The 20,173-nt window shown below is 42.7% G+C and overlaps 1 protein-coding gene across 3 annotated transcripts in view; it reads left to right on the plus strand.

Annotated features, from left to right (window-relative positions):
- Positions 1-17,401, plus strand: part of SMAD1 (SMAD family member 1) — a 258,254-nt gene extending 240,853 nt beyond the window's left edge. For all 3 annotated transcript variants that reach the window (XM_078676885.1, XM_078676884.1, XM_078676886.1), the window contains 2 exons: positions 7,497-7,753; positions 16,019-17,401. In XM_078676885.1, the coding sequence (XP_078533011.1) occupies positions 7,497-7,753; positions 16,019-16,162 (401 nt within the window). In that variant the 3' untranslated portion in view covers positions 16,163-17,401. The remainder of the gene's footprint in view (positions 1-7,496; positions 7,754-16,018) is intronic.
- The last annotated feature ends 2,772 nt before the right edge of the window (positions 17,402-20,173 follow it).

The following is a 20,173-nucleotide window of genomic DNA, read 5'->3' on the forward strand; positions in this document are numbered from 1 at the left end:
TCTCATGTTTTAAGCATTTTCCCTAGCTTTAGACACTTCTCCCAACATTACTGTTTGCAGCTGCAAAAATGACTTTCTTTTTCTGCTGGCTGACAGCGGACTCTCAGATACTGAGTTCTCCAACCACAATAAGCTAATGCTTTATAACTTTATATATTGTGCCCTGCCCCTTAGGCATCCTCCCCTGCCCCTTCCCTTCTAGACATGGAGTCCTCCGAGCTGAGACTGCACAATATCTTTACATGTATCTTATGGTTTCAAGGATACATGTATCTTATGGTTTCAAGGATTCCAGTTTGTGAATTACACTTTTGAATTTAGTCTAGTTTGGCAGCAGAATAGCTCAATTCAGCTTTTCTGCACCTTCTTGTATTAGGTATTTATTTTTAGTACAGTGGCAAGGGTCATTCTTTAGTTTGAATTTCTGCAGGGTAAAGAAGCTGCACTTTGGAAATTGCAATTCGTTTTTCCTTCTATTATCTACCAGCGTTGATCGTAATTTTAGTGCAGACAATGCAAGGTTAACAGAGCGCTTTACAAAGATAGCACAGAACACCATAACAAAATAAGGACAGTTACAAGATACAATGATGAAAATCAATCACATGACAAGAGGCAAGGCAAGGCTTTCACCAACCCTGTAATGCAGTTAAATGCCCTTATGTGAAAGGATAAAAAGACAGTGAGTGTGGAGGGGCCTAATGGGGGGATTGTTATAGTATACATCAAATACAGCAGAGTAGGGATACGCAATTAAAACTATACAAAATAATCCTAAGAAGTCTGTTGAAAACTCTTCTTTTCTGTTAATCTCCTTCCCCCCCCCTTTCCTGTTGGTTCTCTAACCCTTCTGGCATAGCGCTGGGATGCCCCCGGGTAACCGTGCGCTGTACAAAACCGATCTAATAATAATAATAATAAGTCTGTGCGCATTAGTGGGAAACGGTGGGCTCGGCAAGGTACAGGAACTGGTTCAGAAGAGATCTTAAGAGGCTTTCTGTCAGTATATTTTGTCTTGCAGGGTCTTTTTATTTCTCTTTTCAAAACTTAAGAGTTAGTTCTGATATCTGATATTTCACAACATGAGCGCACCCTGTATGACTGACTGCTTGAGTGTTCTTAGGTATTCAAACACAAGTGTTTCTGGTCTCTATAGTTCTCACTGCCCACCTTAAACAGCCATTTTATTTGTTAGGTAACTTGACGATTTCCTTATTTGCAAGTTTATTGAGGAATGTGGTGTAGAGTGAGGGCAAGTTTCTCACGTGAGTCGAAATAGAAAGCATGGTCTTGAATGGAAATCCAATACCTGAAAAATGCTAGCAGAATATATCTATGTGGAAGGTCGTTGTATACACCTAAAGTGCTCATGGCATACAAGGTTCCTTTACAGCTGACGGTTGTGTCCAGGCAGCCTCTTAATAGGCCCAAAAGCATTTGGAGAGTTACCCTGATTTTGTTTTGATGTAGTGAATTCGAATGTACTAGAATTTAAACTGCTGGTTATTTCATTAAATAAAATAATTCAGTTCAGATTAACTGTTGAGAAGTTGCCTTTCCAGAAGAATGCCTAGAATACCGATGCTAACCTCTTAGGTACAACTTAGCTGCTTATGGTAAAAGTGCATGTTTTATGTCATCCTGGGGTTCATCTCATGAAAATCCATATTAAAAAAAAACACTGTGTAAATTCACTCCTACCGAAACTAGGAAATTGAATATTGTTAAACAGTATCGGATTAAACATTACAAATGTTGTGACTTAGTCTTTGAACATTATCGAAGTCGTAATTTGTGCCCCTTCTAAATGTTTTCACTGATAAAAATCACAGACGTTATCACAGACTGTTGGTATTGAGTAACGTATGCATCATTGATGTAAATCCTATAAACTTCACACTAAAAAACTGTAAGACTTTGAGTTTGCGTTTTTTGTTTGGGCAAATCTTTTCATGTTTCATAGGACTTAATATGGAATGAGTACCATATGTGCTGCCTCCTGCACAACTTGTTTCCGAACCATGCGTACTCTTGTGCATTTAGTTGTATATATTTTTCCTTTGTTGTGCCATGGTGTTGGAATTAAGTATGACACTACTGAGCTGTAAAGGAGTCCCAGCCCTTTTGGACTGTTTAAAAGGTTTTTAAACAGTGCCATTTCAGGCATAGAGTGCTGCATAAATCACACAAACAAAATTAGGAATCCTTACTGTGTTCATCCTGTGCTTAGGAATACAGACATTTGAGGTGAGCAGACTTAGAATGTCGACGGTATTGTATGTAGAGTGCTCTATAGTAAGGAGCTGATTACCACCTATACCTTTGAAAGTACTGCAGTTTCCCTACTTCTTTTATGCATAGTTTATGGGGTAGTGTGACCTGAAAGGGCATTGTATAGTATTTGGGTTCTCTCTTGTTTCTGAGCAAAGCTATGCTTATCTGGTGAGCTCTAATGAGGCAAACTTGCGTGCATTATCTGCTTTTATTCGCACTAGGTTGTCTTGAATGGTATTTTACCAAGCCAATCTGTAATACTGTGCCTGCAATGGTAAAAGGTTTTTGTACATTTTTAGCTCGGCAGGGGTCGCACTTGCTGATCCTATGCATAAAGACTCCGCTAAAAGTGATCTTATTCAGAGTGTCTGTGGTGTTTGTCCAGTCTTCCCTTCAAATGAGTTGCTCACCACCTAAAACGTTGTGACAACCCAGGGAATATGTCAATGGTCTTTCTAGCTATCTATCATCACAATGTGGTTACAAGTGGTTAATAGATAATTCATGTGAAAAAACACTCCCCGAAACTTTGGGCCAGAATATTATCTAATGTATTTAACGCTGCCAATGGCAACTCATTGCCTACCACTTGGGCCACCTCAATCATAGTGCCAATCTTCAAAAAAGGCCAGCGAGATGACCCAGGGTGTTATAGATCCATATCTCTTTTGGATTCTGCAATTAAAATACTCGGCAGAGTCCTTCTGGTTAAGCAGAGGGATAGCATTGAGAGCTGTGGGGGTCTATCAAACATCCAGTATGGGCTCAGAGAGAAGTGAGGCACTTTGGAGCAGTGCTCCAATCTGCATTTGTTGATATCAAAGTACACGGTAGCCAAGGAGGGGTCGTTATTTTTGGCCTTTATGGACCTCTCCTCGGCTTTCGACCTGGTGAATAGGGCCAAATTGTGGGCAATCCTTTTGGAGCTCGGGATTGATGGGGCATTGGTTAAATTCATGGCGTCCCTTCATCATGAGCGGTTTGCCAAAATTAGGGTCACTAACGAGGGAAGGTGTACGACCTGTTTTAAATCGATGCGAGGAGTGCGTCAGGGCTGTATCTTGGCCCCCCGCCTTTTTACCATCTATATTAATGGCCTGGGCCGATATCTGGAGGAGGTGGACGGGGACGTCCCGCGTGTAGGAGATGCAAAGATCCCAGCCCTCCTATATGCGGATGACGCCATCCTCATAGCCCGCACTGGTAATGGTCTCCAGCGCTCACTGGACGCATTTGGGGCGTTTATATATAGGCTGGACCTAAAGGTAAATGCTAATAAATCACACACCATGGTGGTTGGATTCATAGAAATAGGGGTAAATCAAAAATCTTTAAATGCAAGGGTGAAGTGGTTTCTAGAGTGGCAGTGTTCCCATACTTGGGGGTGCTCTTCGATGAGAGGAGCTCGTGGGGCCCCCAGGTAAGGGTAAAGAGCCTATCTGTGGCTAGATCAACTGCGGCACTTATGGGGTTTACAAAAAGGTTGGGGGCTAGGCCGATGGAGGCCCTGTTGAAAGTCTATAATTCTAAATGTATTTCAATCGCGATGTATGGTTCAGCCTTATGGGGCTATGTACATGGCGAATCAATCCAGAGGGCGGAAAACAGGTTCTTGCGTTCCTTGCTGTCCGTTCCCCAGTCCACCCCGACTTTTTCGATCCATGCGGAGGTGGGCTTGGACTATGTCACCGATAGGCTTAATTTGGCACCGTTAATATTCTGGCTAAAGACTTGGCTTAATGAGGAACTAACCCTTAACCACGCGATTTTAACTGACGTCATGTCCCTAGATCACTCTAAAAAAGTGCCCTGGCTGGCATATTTGAGAAACACTTTTGAACAGCTGGGACGCCCGGAACTCTTCCTATCACCATCTTTTATTAGGAAGGAGGACGTGGACCTGATTAAAAAGCAATTTAAGGAGGGAGCCTGACTAGCACGTGAGGAAAGAGAATTGCTGAAACCCACAGTTAGATCACACTATATGTTATTAAGTTCCACCTCACTCGAACCATATCTTAGGATTGTCACAAGGCCACTTCACAGGTTTTTATTGATTAAGTTTAGATTTAATCTGATTCACTTTTATTTGGGCAGCTATCCAACTTGGGTCAAACCAGACACAGCCACACCTTGCATTTGTGATAAATTCTCAACTCAAGACACAATGCACTTTGTTATGTTTTGCGGGCTTTTTTTGGACATAAGAAAGAAATATTTGCTGCCCATTCTGAGGGAGGCGGGCATCACTCTAGTGAGGCTGGCACTAGTCTATCTTCAGTCATTGAGCAGCACCCGCATCATATTTTCTGTGGCTAATTTCTTAGTGGCGGCATCTAGAATTAAATCACATGAAGCGTAATTGATTGTAACATAGTACGTTTTTAATTACATTATTTATGTAGTTCATTTCTTCTGATCCATTGTATTGCACATGTTGAAAATGTACTATATCTTTTTATATGTATATAAATGTTTTATGCCTTTTATGATTTTTAACAAATCGAATAAAGTGTATTTGACTGACTGACGTGAAAAAATGTAAAAACATCTGTAAACTTGGTGCATAGAGGAAAAGGAACACTAGTTTGCACCTGCCTCTTCATCTATTTCCTACTCGAAGACTCACGTAATCCCTTTGGTAGATTCCTTAAAGGGGTGGGGTGCACCCCTGCAGAACCCAAATTATCTGCCAAATTACAATAGGCAGACCTAATATATTTGTTCTGCTTCTCCATACCATTTGCGTTCCACTCTACGACCTTTTGTAGTATATTCACTGCTTTGTCTAATAACAAGCATTGAAAAGCAAATCGGTTTGACCATGGCAAATCTACAGTCTATTTATTTGTCAAAACATATACAATTTATATTACAAGTTTACATTGAGTAACAAATTAAAATGCTGCCAAGTAGTCGTGGCAAGTAAATATTTCCCCCCTAAAAAAGCCTAAAACATCTAAAAATAAATAAATATGTAAAACAAAATATATCAAAAGTGATCTCATCAGGCCTGGCACTGCAGTGGACTATTTTTTAGGCAGACATGCCCTTTTGCACAATCATTATGCCGTCATTCACAGTTAAGAGAGTCAATGGTTGAAGTAGCTTCACACATTGCCCCATGCTGTACACTTTGGTGGGCTGAATCAAAATGTGACATGTGAATGGCACTTGAACAGACCAGTGGATGAAGAGGGCTGACAGAAAACCTCTGTCTGCATGTGCACTTATGTGTACCTTTCTTGTAAAGCGTTTTGGAATACTAGAGGCTGGCGAAACATCTAAAACTGTCCCTAGATTAGACTTAAAAAGGGGTGTCCTACAAAGACAAAGTGTATTGGTATTTCTAGAAGTAGTTTTGTGATTCCAACTTGCTCATATTCTTTTCTTGCCTTCCTTTATGCACGCCCCCTTTGTATCTAAGTGCTACAAAAGGGGGTGATGAAGGACGGAGCATCTGAACCAATCAAACACTTACACCCAGTCAACAGATCTGGGTTTAACCCATCACCGTTCTTTAGCCCACTCTGCCACCCCAGTTCAGACATGGCCATATGCAAATCAGTCTGCCCCTGTGCCTCATGGCAACAGTCCAGCCCGAACTGCTAGCCATGTCTTCCCTGGACCGGAAACAAGCTTCCGAGGACCGGTTTCTGGCATTTCAGCAGTCTTCAGCCCGGCTTGCTTGAATCCAGTGGCAAAGTGAGCAAGGGACTCACGTCTGAGCATACCCTGCCAACTTATGGCAAACAAAGTGGTATAAAAGGGGGTGGTGATGGATGGAGCATCTGAACCAATCAAACACTCACACCCAGTCAACAGATCTGGTTTGATCCATCACCGTTCTTTAGCCCACTCTGCCACCAGCCATGGCCGGTAGTAGGTGTAACTGCAGGGCGGTGACGTGGGGAGGGGGAGGGGCAGGGTGGGGGATAGTAATGTATGGATTACGGACTTTAACAGGTAAGTAAACATATAAATAAATAAAAACGAATTTTGTTGCGCGCACTGCATCGCATTTAGTGATGCAGTGCACACAACGAAATTTGCTTTATTCATTTATATGTTTACTTACCTGTTAAAGTCCGTAATCCATACATTACAACCCCCCACCCTGCCCCTCCCCCTCGCTACGTCACCGCCCTGCAGTTACACCTACCACCGGCTGCGGCTGTCTGCCACCCCAGTTCAGACATGGCCATATGCAAATCAGTCTGACCCTGTGCCTCATGGGAACAGTCCAGCCCGAACTGCCAAGCCATGCCTTCCCTGGACTGTTCCCATGAGGCACAGGGTCAGACTGATTTGCATATGGCCATGTCTGAACCTGGGTGGCAGAGTGGGCTAAAGAACGGTGATGGATCAAACCCAGATCTGTTGATTGGGTGTGAGTGTTTGATTGGTTCAGAAGTTCCGTCCATCACCACCCCCTTTTGTACCGCTTTGTTCGCCATACGTTTGGCAGGGTATGCTCAGACGTGAGTCCCTTCCTTACTTTGCCACTGGATTCAAGCAAGCCTGGCTGAAGACTGCTGTAATGCCAGAAACCGGTCCTAGGAAGCTTGAATCCGGTCCAGGGAAGGCATGGCTTGGCAGTTCGGGCTGGACTGTTCCCATGAGGCACAGGGTCAGACTGATTTGCATATGGCCATGTCTGAGCTGGGGTGGCAGAGTGGGCTAAAGAACGGTGATGGATCAAACCCAGATCTGTTGACTGGGTGTGAGTGTTTGATTGGTTCAGATGCTCCGTCCATCGCCACCCCCTTTTGTACCCCTTTGTATCTAAAGCAGAACTATCTGTAGCATTGCATTGAGCAGACAACTAGACACACCATGTTTGTGATCTGATTCGGTTCCTTTAAATAACACACACCAAACATTACATGTGAGTACAACTTCAGGAGAGGGAAATAAATGTTGTGATGACCTTATTAAAGCCATGTGAAGTATGCAAAGTGAATAGCTATTGGCAGCTCAATTAACATATTGTCCTTTCCTTTGTTACATTATCTCGGGATCTAGTTTTACATCTGCAGCTGTTAAGATATTGCTTAAAATGTACTTCTCGCAAAGATCCATAATTATTGTATTTCACCAACTTGTACTACCTGCTGCTCGAAGAAAAAAAGTGTTTTAAAAAAAATTGAGAAATTCTGCATACTTCATGAATGGTTTCCAATGTACTATAACGTGATCACTGTTTTAACCCCCTCCTTTAGGTGTTCACCTCTACTACGTTGGAGGAGAAGTATATGCTGAATGTCTCAGTGATAGTAGTATTTTTGTACAAAGTCGGAATTGCAACTACCACCATGGCTTCCATCCAACCACCGTGTGCAAGATCCCTAGCGGCTGCAGTCTGAAGATTTTCAACAACCAAGAATTTGCACAGCTTTTGGCCCAGTCCGTAAACCACGGCTTTGAAACAGTCTATGAGCTTACAAAGATGTGCACTATTAGGATGAGTTTTGTGAAGGTGGGTAACCTCTGTTGGATTCTTTCTGTGCACGCTTATACATGCTTGTATGTATTTCTGTATCCATTTAATGATTGATGACATAGGTAATGGAGAATATTGTTGGAGGATAAATTATACCCCACCTTGTGGCAGGGCTGGGAAGATATGGTTTAGCAGTCAAAAATGAGTGACGTTCACTAATTTGACCCTCTTTTGCGCCATGGCCCCATTTAGCTTACTGCATGTTTGATTGTTGTAGCACAGATCTTCATTCTCCCCTGCAGCTTACAATGAGATCATAACGTATAACCATACTCTAACAAATTTTGCAGACATCAGTGTGTTTTGTGCTTAAAATCAGAGTATTGTAATCCCATTTTCTGTCTTCTGAAGTTTCCTCTCATTGATGGCGGTTTGCATCTTTCTAACCAAGTACATTTTCCTAAAATAATACCATTCTAAGCCTTTTCCTTACTTGTTTACCCTCACCTTGCCAACGTGAATTCAAGCACAGAAGTAAATTTGGTCTGCTTGAGCCGTATATTGGAAACCGTGCTCTTCACCTTCTACTTAACTCAGCATCAGGCAAAATCAAAATTTTGGGCCAGCGAGTCTGTTTTCCAAATAACCAGACAACATCTTGTGGTGTAAACAGAAAGGGGAAAGAGCTAAAACAGTTTTAACAAGAAAAGCTACTATGGTTATGGTACAATTAAAAAAAAATACTCAAAACAACTACAGGCAAACTGCTGTGGCTCATGAAAGATAATAGTGACTGCTTGCTGGTAGTTTGTATTCTTATGGGAAAGGGATTGGGATAACTGGTCTAGTGGATGGTATGTGCACTATCAGCCCTCTTTAACAGCATTTTAACCTATCCCCCAGGAGCAGGAATCTGGGATGCTACCATGATGACAAACACAAAATGGCAGAGTCCATTGCTACTGCAGACTCATCACAGTGTATCCCTGATGCTGTTTAAATGTGATAGCCCAAAGGTGACCAATCTCCCTCATGATCTCTTTATTCATTTGAGATCCAGTCCAAGATGGAGCACTTTCCTTTTAAATTGCACAAGTAATTTAAAATAGACCCAGTCCTGAAACTAAGCACAGTCTCGTGAATGACCTTGCATGGCTTCACGTGGCCGTAAGTTACTTATGCAGACTGACAGTGCAGCAACATTCTCGATCATGGATGATATTTCCAGCATTAGTGGAAATAGTAACCGACTGCTGGATCCTGGAGCAGTAGTGCATGATTAGTCCACTATTATTTTTGTAATCCTCTCCCTGAGAGAACATCTTGTACAGCAGTACATACTGACCCTCCAAGTTTCCAATTTGGCCTGATGACCAGCTTTGCATAAACATAAGCTCAAGATCACACGAGTGATAGGTCTTCCATGTGACTGACTGGAGCCCTATGCACTGTCCTGAGTAAAGGCCTGCTTTTGAGTGGGAGGGTAGATGACAGATCTGACTGCTCCACTGGGTATTGCCTCAGGTTGCTAGTGTGGCATAACAGTCAGAGGGGCTGACTTTGGAATTGTGAACCAGGTCTGAGTCCTGACTTTGGATCACATGTGATTCTGGGCAAATCACTTTATTTCCCCATATCTCAATACAAATAAAGTTAATCTGACTTTGTGTAATACAATCTGGTGGTCCTGTAAAGTGCTCCGATGGCCTTGGGTCAAGTTTGTGCTATATCAAAATGCAAAAAAAACTATAAGGGAGATCCCAGGAAGACTTCACAAGGTCTAAGCATACCAAAATGCACATAAAAATAATAACGGTAAATTGGAATGATGATTCCTGTGCTGCTGGCCCTGTGGATGGTCAGCGGTCTTGCTGATCTGAGATCTGAACGAGTACATATCTCCTTCCTCAAAGGCTTGGTGTATGTAAGGATTGACTTCTGAAAACACAACTCGTCCATAGTTTGTCCCCATAAGAGACCCTTAATTTGGTTTCCGGGGTCCTCCATTATAAGGCTGTTCAAATTGAAAATAGAGTGGAAACAACTTTGTTCCAACCCATCATTTGATGGTCCACCGTTACCTATTCAAGATCAGCTCACTTTGAAAGAATTGGCAAACCGAAAACTATCAGGTTGCAAGGACATAGACGTTCTGATTACCCTCTTCAGTTCCACGAGATTCGCCTGCCTTTGGGTTCCAGGCTTCTATCTCCACATAGACAGCATTTAGACACGTCAGCAGTATGAATCAGTATGCTGTTGAGGTCACCCAAAAGACATCAGACCCATTCAAGGCATTGATACTCCTATGAATTGGCCCCACAATGCAACATTGCACAGCACACTTTAGTCTTGAGAAACTAGTGCTCATTTTCATGTCCGTTCATGAAAACCTTATTATCAAAATGGCCACATAACACTCTTTGATCATAGTGGTCCTGCGTTTCATTGGTCTCAATAAGCAGGGGACTGTTTAACCAAGGTATGGTTGTTTGTTGCCTGATTGAGGATGTAATAGATCAAGGTAGTTAAGGCATCTCCTTAAAGAAAAGGTTAACGGGGAACACACTCCATAGCAGAATGAAGGTTGATGTATAATCAGAATGATGGCCAATCTTTCGAGATGCATGATTGCATTAAAGAAAATAGATTCAGAAACATCCAACCAAAAGAGGTGTCTCTCTCTTCTCACCTTCTGGCACATTACTATGTGGTTTTGCCTGCCTTGGCTATGGGCAGCAGACAAGTGCTATCTTCAGTACCAATGGACAATATAGTTAAGCGCAATTCGCTGTGCTGTTAAAATATCTGATGTTTAAAATCTTGGCTTTCCATTTATTGTGTCAGGTGGCACTAGTAATAAAGAACAAATTCTGCAAATAATTTTTCTAGCTGAACTTGACCACAAAATGGGCATGGTTCTCCTCTCTTCATTCTCCATGTTGCACAAACATCCCAGATGTGAGCTCTAGTCCTCAATCTGCTAAAAGCATACCGTCCACAGCAGACTCATCCAGGTCCACTGTAGACAATGCGATTAGGAAGGGTATTATTCTCCTGCCTCCCTGGGATTATGCATCCTTTCCTGATACCTCGTAGTACCTTTCGAACAATGTGCTTTGATTTCTGACCCTGCTGCACCCTCATCCTTTTTTCTGACCCCACCATTACCCCTTCGACTTGAGCACTAGTTGTCCATGTCTTCTCTCTTACTGCCTGTAACCTAGATAAGGCCAAGTACTCGCAATGCAAGACTGCTCCATCTAGCAAGATACTTATTGTTGGGATAGTCCTGACCATCCTACGGCCTCTTTTTATTCTTTCAAACATATCCCTTTGTTTCCTCTCTCCCATTATTTATTTTCTCTCTATCATTGCTTTTGTTTTTCTCTTCTGTCATTAAGGTGTCTTTAGTGTGGTGTAAAGTACTGTACAAACCATTGCAATTATGTAAAACTGTCGGACTATCCCTGGCACAGTAAAATGGGACAGAATCCTTAAACAATACAACTTGTAGATATTGGTAAAAGTTTTTGGAAACTGCGCCTTCTTAAATGTAAAGGTCCTGTATTCAGGATGGTGGCACATACTGTTTGTACTTTTGCATTAGGCGTGCTGAGCTCAGGTTGCGATTAGGCTTTAAGTTCATTTGGTGCCTGGATGCAAGAAGATTTGGATAATCCTCTTTGAAAAGGAAGACATTCTTCCTCATCCTCAGCATAAACAGCTTTTTCTACAGAAAGTCAGGAATGGTAAAGTTGCTCTTTATTATTTCCAGTCAATCTTTGTTTATTATTCCTTGGTTCTTTCTGCTTTCTTTTCTCCGTTTTTGTAAATCGAACTTCCAGAAGTGTAATTATACAGAAAACTGAGCAGGAAGTATCACAAGACTATCAGTGACTTTGTCTCCTCCTCCAGTGCTAATGCTATTCCAAAGATGCAAAAGTAAATAGCATCATGTCTCAGATTGAGAGTATTCAGCTTCATTGTATAGAGTACTTTTTTCTGTCGTGGTGGAGGGAGGAGTAGTCTTGTTATTTGGATTCTTTCCTCCTCCTCCACCGCTTTGTGGCTACAAAGGTTGCTGGGCCTCAGGAACGCCTGCGTCCAGGTGTACCTTCATGCTGACCTTGGATGCACCAACTACACTCTCACTTAGCTCTATATTGGGCCCAGAAGAATTGCCTCTCTTTGTGTCCCAATCTCCAAAGATGTGATGGTGGATCAGGGGTTCTGGGCCAACAAGGTAGAACCTGAGGTATCATTTGCAACTCATTCCTTAGTGTTAACTACTTCTAGTCTGCAGAGAAATGGTTACTTTAAGTCAGCGTCAATGTTTTTCTCAGTCTATAACAAAACAACATAAAACAACTGGTCTGCTCACCTAAAATGAATATAAAGATAGAACCACGCAATCAAAGAATTTCTTTTGCTTCCAGCAAAACATCGGCCAGCGCCATTTCGCCCTCACTTAAATTAAAATCTTCAAGAGTTCTCTAGATGCGCCTTCTGAAGCAACCTCAAAAATCCTCACTTGTCATACTTCAAGATTCCCTACGTTAGCACTAGCAAAACCTCTTTGCACAGCATCACTTCCACAGCAGACAACACACTTGGGGTACGCCACACTAAGACCCACCCTTAGGCGTTATCCCGAGATCTTAGGCTAACGACGGACCCGTTACTTCCATTAAGGTCAACAACGGAAAACAACATAGAACATAAAGGTACGAATGTCTGATCTGTCAATGTCAACTCCGTTTCTTCATTACCTAGTGTATTTAGTCAAATAAACCATTGGATTATGCTACCAGAAAACTGATCCAGCAGAAGTGTTGTAACTTTTTTGGGCCACAGACACAGATTACCCATCACACTATAAACTCCTACCTCAGTAATATTCACAACAACATAGAGTTCGGGCCCATTGAAACTCTACAACCACTTACAATTCATGAGGTCCTCTGATAGATCTTTGTAAGAGCTAACAGGGACTCCGATAATTAGAGACAGAAGCCATTCCTGCATGAGGACCTGTAATGAAGAAATGCCTATCTAACAACATTACTTCAATAATCAATACTTGTGAATAATATTCATCAATAAGCAAACAAACTCATAAGCTTAACCCCTTGAACGCGGCTGGAATTCCCCCGCGGTGCAATTTAGTATGCAATTTCAGGAATAATACGAACCAAAGTTCTGATGTAGAATATCAGAACTTAGACGCAAGATGGACTAAATGCACAGCATGCAATAGTCTAGAATAATGAACCCTTCAGCCAAAAGGTATAACCTGCTCAACTTCGCCAACCAAGGAAGTGCAGGGGAAATCAGGAGAGTTCTGTTCAGGATAGTCAGTTTGGACCGACAGCATGTCATGCCCAAGAATTGTAAGTTAATAGCTGCTCACATACTTTTTCCCACAAAGTTTTTATACCTCAAATTGTTCACAAATATAGCCGTTTGCACAGGTTCCAATATTCTATCGGTTGGGATCCATGGTGGGATCATGGAATGATCATTCTCCAGCCCAAATCATCCGGAACCTACACGTAATACCTTTGTTTTCCTTTCTTCAGTTTTCTAAGAATGTACAATATTTAATTTCACCTCGGAAGTTGGAAATACATTTGCAACTCAACATGTCCACGCTCTCGCTTCCGAGTTGGCTTGCAACAAATTTTGACACAATTACTCAGAGAGAGAATATTCAGACTGTAAGAAGGAACTTTAGTGATTATACTTGTAACTAAAGCAAACTAAGTCAACATTTTATCCTATTTCAGAGGAAATGATTAAGACAAAATACATTTCTCTAAGCCCTGTGTGGAAAGACACAATACATTTTTTAGGCCTACATGGAAAATCAGAAGAGTGTTAACCTTAAAACACTTAAAGAAAACCTAATCGCATAAGAAATCTGATATAACTACCTTTATATTGTTTTCATAAACATAGTCTAATCATATTTCATTAATAAACAATCAGTTTAGTTTCTCTTTGCAGTTTCAGATTTACATTTAAGAAAACGTAGCAAAACGCATTTTCTATTGAGATCTTTTCGAATCCTATTCTACTAGAAATTAAACACTACGCTATTATCTTTCACATTATCATAACACACATGTAGTTTTTCTGTTCTGTCTTTCGTAAATCTCAGTTTCACCAGTTTGCCACCCTTCTGCATTCTTTTACAATGCAGTTTTAGAACTCTGTCTTTAATGAGACACAATATTAGTCCTGTTTACTTTGAAGTATGTTTTAGTAATTCACACGATGAACAGGATTTGACCAAGCAAAATCTTTCTTAAATATTCAAGCTCCATCACTTTGCAATCCTTTTCGGCTGAACAACACTGTATAGTGAAGAAATCGCGCTCTCTAAATTTTTAGACCGTGTTTTCAGATTTCTGTATGAGCTAGTAATTCTCCCTGCCCCTCACCCAATAACATAACAAGTGTGGAACATAAAGTGCATTTGTAAGGCGCACATTTCCCTTGGGTCTCTTGGCACTGTGGCCATTAGGTCTCACACAGATTCCTGAAGTGATGCATCAGTCCACTGGGCCACCAGACCTTTTTTCCCCACAATCCTTGGGTGCTGAAATAAACCTCTATGATTTTGACTGGATAGATGCAAGATTCTCTTTGCTGTGCACAAAGTCTTAACCACCTCTAATGCTCTGGCTCAGCAGGCAGTCCTCTAAAGCGCAGATTGCCTCCTGGGAAGGATATTGACGGAGCTTTTACCCCTTAAAAGGCATCTGCGCTCACCTGGTTAAAGCAAGCCAATGAAGGTGGTATTCAGCACCAGAATCCACTCGATGTCACTCGCAAACCAGCTGTTTGAGCACAATTTCATAACTACAGGCGATAAAAGGAGATTTCTATTGTTGGAAAAAGGAATGCACTCCACTAGAGGGACATTTATTGTGTGGGTCTTTAGCACCATGCAGGCTAGGATAAACTTTAAGGTTCTATGCCTTACCCACTGTGCCCTATATGGGTCTGGAGCAGAAGACATCCGGTCCCTTGTGTCCGTCTATGCTCCTAGCAGGGCATAGCGCTCTGCCAACAAGAACCTTTTGTCTGTTCCTCGATCTGCTAAGGCCAGATGGGGAGGGAGGGCCTTTTTCTCCCTTGCCCCGAAACTGTGGAACATGCTTCCCGCTGAGCTCAAGGGCCAGGCATCTCTCGCATTCTTCCGTAAAGCCTTGAAGACCTGGCTATACACAGAAGCCTACCTGTAGCCGACACATGTTCTACATCTCATTCAGCTGCACCATCTTGATGCGCCTTGATGCCCTCGGGCTAAGTTTGCGCCTTATAAATCCTAGTTCATTCATTCATTCAGCAGTATTACAGTATATGTGTGAGCAGACCCACAATGAAATAATTTGTGATGGGCTTCTTTTCCTGCTCGTGCAAGCTGTCTTACAGACACCGCATCCTTTGAAGGATCCATGCATGTTAGGGAACTTATATACTTCTGCTATGGTGCTGATTGTGTGCAGGCATGTGTGCACAAAAGCTTCTTGTGTAAGTCACTGAGAAACGTGTGGAATTTGTTCACATTATCCACTGAAAAGCCATGCATTTTGCAATATCTATACCTCCCGTACAGTTTTGCTTGCACCCCCGCCGTCCTGTCCCCTGCTTAACCCCCCTCTCACTTTTCCTAATAATTCCAATTTTGTGGCCGTTTTGCAGCTTTCATAAAAAATCAATCGGACAAATTGTACACAAAATATCCATCCCATTGGCAGTGGAATGAGAAGTACAGTGCTCACTGAGTTTTATTATCTTTATTTCACTCTGTAATCTGCTGTTCATAGTTTGTAAATGACATACTTTAGGGTCCCATACTGGTATGTATATTCATTTTACAAAGGTCCCATCATGAACTTTCGGTTGGTAACATATTTGAATGTGCCTAAAATACCAATGTCGGGGCACTAGTGCCTTCACCCAAGCAATTCCGATCACCCCTAGGTGGAATAAATCTCAAATACAAAAGCTGAGCTTAAGTGTTCTACAGTATCATGACTGGTGCCTGCTGCTGACGTCATAGGTCTGTGGCTAAAAATGCGCGCAATTCATCTGTGGTTAGTGATGAATATGTTGTAGATGTTCCATAGCCCCTGTTAAGCATAAACCTCACCCTTTGTCGGATAGGTCTTCTGTATCTTGATGTCATTGAGAAGTTTAGCCCATCATAAGGTTAGCATTACACTTAAAACCTAATTGGAGCTTTCCTGTAGAGAAATATTTCTCACTTCTCGTAATTTTGTTTTCCAGGGTTGGGGTGCTGAGTACCATCGACAGGACGTCACAAGCACCCCCTGCTGGATTGAGATACATCTTCACGGTCCCTTACAGTGGCTGGATAAAGTACTCACACAAATGGGTTCTCCTCACAACCCTATTTCATCTGTGTCTTAATGGATTCCTCAGTGATGGCCTCTGGAACCTAGTACGCCTTGCATGTACTTGAAGGATGTGCAAGTTGGAAGACATTGTAAATTGGGGGAGGCTCGAAGAAGGCCTCAAAGATACTTGACTTTAGTGACCAACTGCTAGAATCGAAGGGTTGACAACAACTCTACAGCCCTGTGTTACGTTCTTTTGGCTTCATGAACATTTTACGTTTGTAAAGTTATTTTGGGGGGGGCGGAGGGGGGATAATGATCAGCGAAGCATTTTAATGTAGTAGGATGTTGTGTGAATTTGGTTAGAACTAGGAAAAAAAAATTCAAACCCCAAAAAAGTTACCTGTTAAAAATGGGTGTTTTTTACAGACCCACGTATCTGGCACTTTGAGGTCACATTTTACATGTTCGGAATTTGTTTGTCTCAATTTCTGGGGGTAGGTACACCCCCTTGTTCCCCCATATGAATGGTGGTCTTAAGGCTGAACGAGATGCTTGCTTATGTTTCATGAAGTTTTCCAGACTGTTTTAAAACTAGTAATAGATGCTGTTCCTAAAGAAAAACATGTTTTAGCTTGATGAATTTAACCTTTCCAAAAGTGTGTACTGACACTACTGCTGTCCCGAAAATAGGTATTATCTCTGCTAATTATATGTACAGTGTTTTTTGGATGTTTATCAGTAGAATAGACCGAATCTAGATGTATTTGATGGGTTGAAACTCGTAGAATATTGTTTAAGCACAGCTTTGTGGATCAAAAGAAGGTTTGAGATATGCTATGCATTTTATTTGTTGATCGTGTGTAATTTTTTCTCTCTGTTAAATAACAATCTATTGTCCCTTTAAAGCAGTCATGCTGCTTGAAAGCACTCATGTGACTGATTAGGGAACATGTCCGTTTCTGCGGTCCTTAAATTTAATAGATTACATTTCAAATGAAATTGTGTAAAATGTTTCAGTATATAAGCAGTTTTATGCAGTTTACAGCACACAAAAAACATTTAGTTTCTAAGACAACTGTTGTTTTGCCAAACATACTGTTTAAAGGTTTCAGGAGTTAAACTTCTGTTGAAATAAATGTCGAACTTTTTTAGAAATAATGTTTTTACTTTTTTTGTACTAAATATTTTTGTTCTTCCGCTACTCTTTTATATCCACAGTTAAGCTGTAGGACTTTGTTGGAAGTACTTTTATTCCAAAACTAGCAAGTCTTCTCTACTGGAAGTTGAAATAAAACGTCAATATTGCTTACTTTTTTGCGTTATTGTTTTCTGTAACATTCTAATGGTTACATTTTGCTAGGAAATAAAAACAAGATTTGGAAAAGCTATTTGTTCTCATTAATGAGAGCTATCGGCTTTAAGAATAACTTGTAGTCAGGCTCTAAAGCAGCATGGCTAAAAATCTCTATTTTTTATAAAGCGCTATAACGCACCCAGCGCTAATGTGGATTTTGTTACTGTGTTCTGAAGCAGCCAGCACTAATGTGCTTTTTTAAAATAATTTTTTACTTTTTGCTCCCTCTGTCCCCTCTGCTGCCTTCTGCCCCCTACCCGCATCCTTCTCTACCCCATTCCTCCCTCCTCCATGTTGCCTCATCCTCCATCCCAGTCCTCAAACAAGCGGTGGAGTGAGTTGGTAGATGAGGCAATAAGGAGGAAGGGAGGCCGGAGAAAAAGGCGCTGGTGGAGGTAGAGGACCGGTAAGAGAATGGGGAGCACATGGGCAATGTAGGATCTGCGGGAGGACCTGGGGTATGCACGTGAACAAGTATGGGTGGGAGGTGCTTGGGCAAGCATTCAAAGGGGCAACTAAGGATGGGCGAGAAGCCCGGGCCAGCACATTGACGGTTTGCAGGAGGGAATAGGGCAAGCACACGGACAATGGAGGGTTGTTGTGAGGAGCTAGTCAAGCACACGGACAATGGAGGATGGGTGGGAGGTGGCTGGGTGAAGCACACTGACACCGGAGAGTGGGCAGGAAGGGCTATGGGAAGCACACTGACAACAAATGGTGGACATGAGGGGCAGGAGAAGCACATTGACAGCGGAGGGTGGGTGGGAGTGAAGGGTATGAAGAGAATGGATAAGCACAGACAATATAAGGGGCAGGAGGGTAATGGGGATGAACATGGAGGGGGGACATGTACACAAGGGAGACAGCTGGTAAACACAAGCACTCTCGAAGACCACCCCACCTGCAAAAGCGAGCAGTGGATGAACACAGTAATTCGTCTGTGCTAGGTAGGAACAAATACAAGAAGAACAAGCATTTGCAATGCAATAGGTCTCGCATTAATTAAGTTTGAGCTATTGGCATTGCTAAATATTCCAACTCCAATTGCAACAAAAGTATAAATTGTAGGCCAAAAAAATGTGTATTTATTTTTGTAGCAATGGTGGTATGCTGCGCTTTAGATTAATATGTTTAAAAGTAAATTGTGCCATACTTCGATTTCTACAATAGTTAATTGTGGATGCGTTAACAATTGATGTGTGCACTGATGGCTGGTGGTGTGTGTACCTGTAGAAATTGTGCACTGATGGCTGGTAGTGTGTGTGCCTGGTGAAAGCGTGCACTGACGGCTGGTGGTGTGTGTGTGTGTGTGTGTGTCTGGTGAAAGCGTACACTGACGTCTGGTGGTGTGTGCTTGGTGGAAGCGTGCCCTGACGTCTGGTGGTGTGTGCCTGGTGGAAGCGTGCCCTGACGTCTGGTGGTGTGTGCCTGGTCGAAGCGTGCACTGACGGCTGGTGGTGTTTGTGCCCGGTGAAGCGTGCACTGACGGCTGGTGGTGTTTGTGCCCAGTGAAAGCGTGCACTGACGGCTGGTGGTGTTTTTGCCCGGTGAAAGCGTACACTGACGACGTCTGTTGAAAGTGTGCACTGACAGTGCGGTTGTGTGTGGTTGAGTGTGTGTGGTTGAGTGTGTGTGGTTGAGTGTGTGTGGTTGAGTGTGTGTGGTTGAGTGTGTGTGGTTGAGTGTGTGTGGTTGAGTGTGTGTGGTTGAGTGTGTGTGGTTGAGTGTGTGTGGTTGAGTGTGTGTGGTTGAGTGTGTGTGGTTGAGTGTGTGTGGCTGTGTGTGTGTGTGGCTGTGTGGTTGTGTGTGGTGTTGTGTGTGGTGTTGTGTGTGGTGTTGTGTGTGGTGTTGTGTGTGGTGTTGTGTGTGGTGTTGTGTGTGTGGTTTGTGGGTGGGTGTGTGTGGTTGTGTGTGTGGTTGTGTGTGTGGTTGTGTGTGTGGTTGTGTGTGTGGCTGTGTGTGTGTGTGGCTGTGTGTGTGTGTGGCTGTGTGGTTGTGTGTGTGTGTGGTTGTGTGTGGTGTTGTGTGTGGTGTTGTGTGTGTGGTTGTGTGTGTGGTTTGTGGGTGGGTGTGTGTGGTTGTGTGTGTGGTTGTGTGTGTGGTTGTGTGTGTGGTTGTGTGTGTGGTTGTGTGTGTGGGTGTGTGTGTGTGGTTGTGTGTGTGTGTGGTTGTGTGTGTGTGTGGTTGTGTGTGTGTGTGGTGTTGTGTGTGTGGTGTTGTGTGTGTGGTGTTGTGTGTGGTGTTGTGTGTGTGGCTGTGTGTGTGTGTGGCTGTGTGTGTGTGGCTGTGTGTGTGTGTGGCTGTGTGTGTGTGTGGTTGTGTGTGGTGTGGTGTTGTGTGTGGTGTTGTGTGTGTGGTTGTGTGTGTGGTTGTGCGTGTGGTTTGTGCGTGTGGTTTGTGGGAGGTTTGTGTGTGTGGTTTGTGGGTGGGTGGGTGTGGATGTGTGGGTGGGTGTGTGGGTGGATGTGTGTGTGGATGTGTGTGTGGTTGTGTGTGTGGTTGTGTGTGTGGTTGTGTGTGGTGTGGTTGTGTGTGTGGTTGTGTGTGTGGTTGTGTGTGTGTGGTTGTGTGTGTGTGGTTGTGTGTGTGTGGTTGTGTGTGTGGTTGTGTGTGGTTGTGTGTGTGGTTGTGTGTGTGGTTGTGTGTGTGGTTGTTTGTGTGGTGGTGTGTGTGTGGGAGTGTGGTTGAGCGTGTGGTTGGGAGTGTGGTTGTGTGTGGTGGTGTTGT

This window comes from Lissotriton helveticus, chromosome 2_1 (assembly GCF_964261635.1).
Source record: "Lissotriton helveticus chromosome 2_1, aLisHel1.1, whole genome shotgun sequence".
NCBI classification, from domain to species: Eukaryota; Metazoa; Chordata; class Amphibia; order Caudata; family Salamandridae; genus Lissotriton; species Lissotriton helveticus.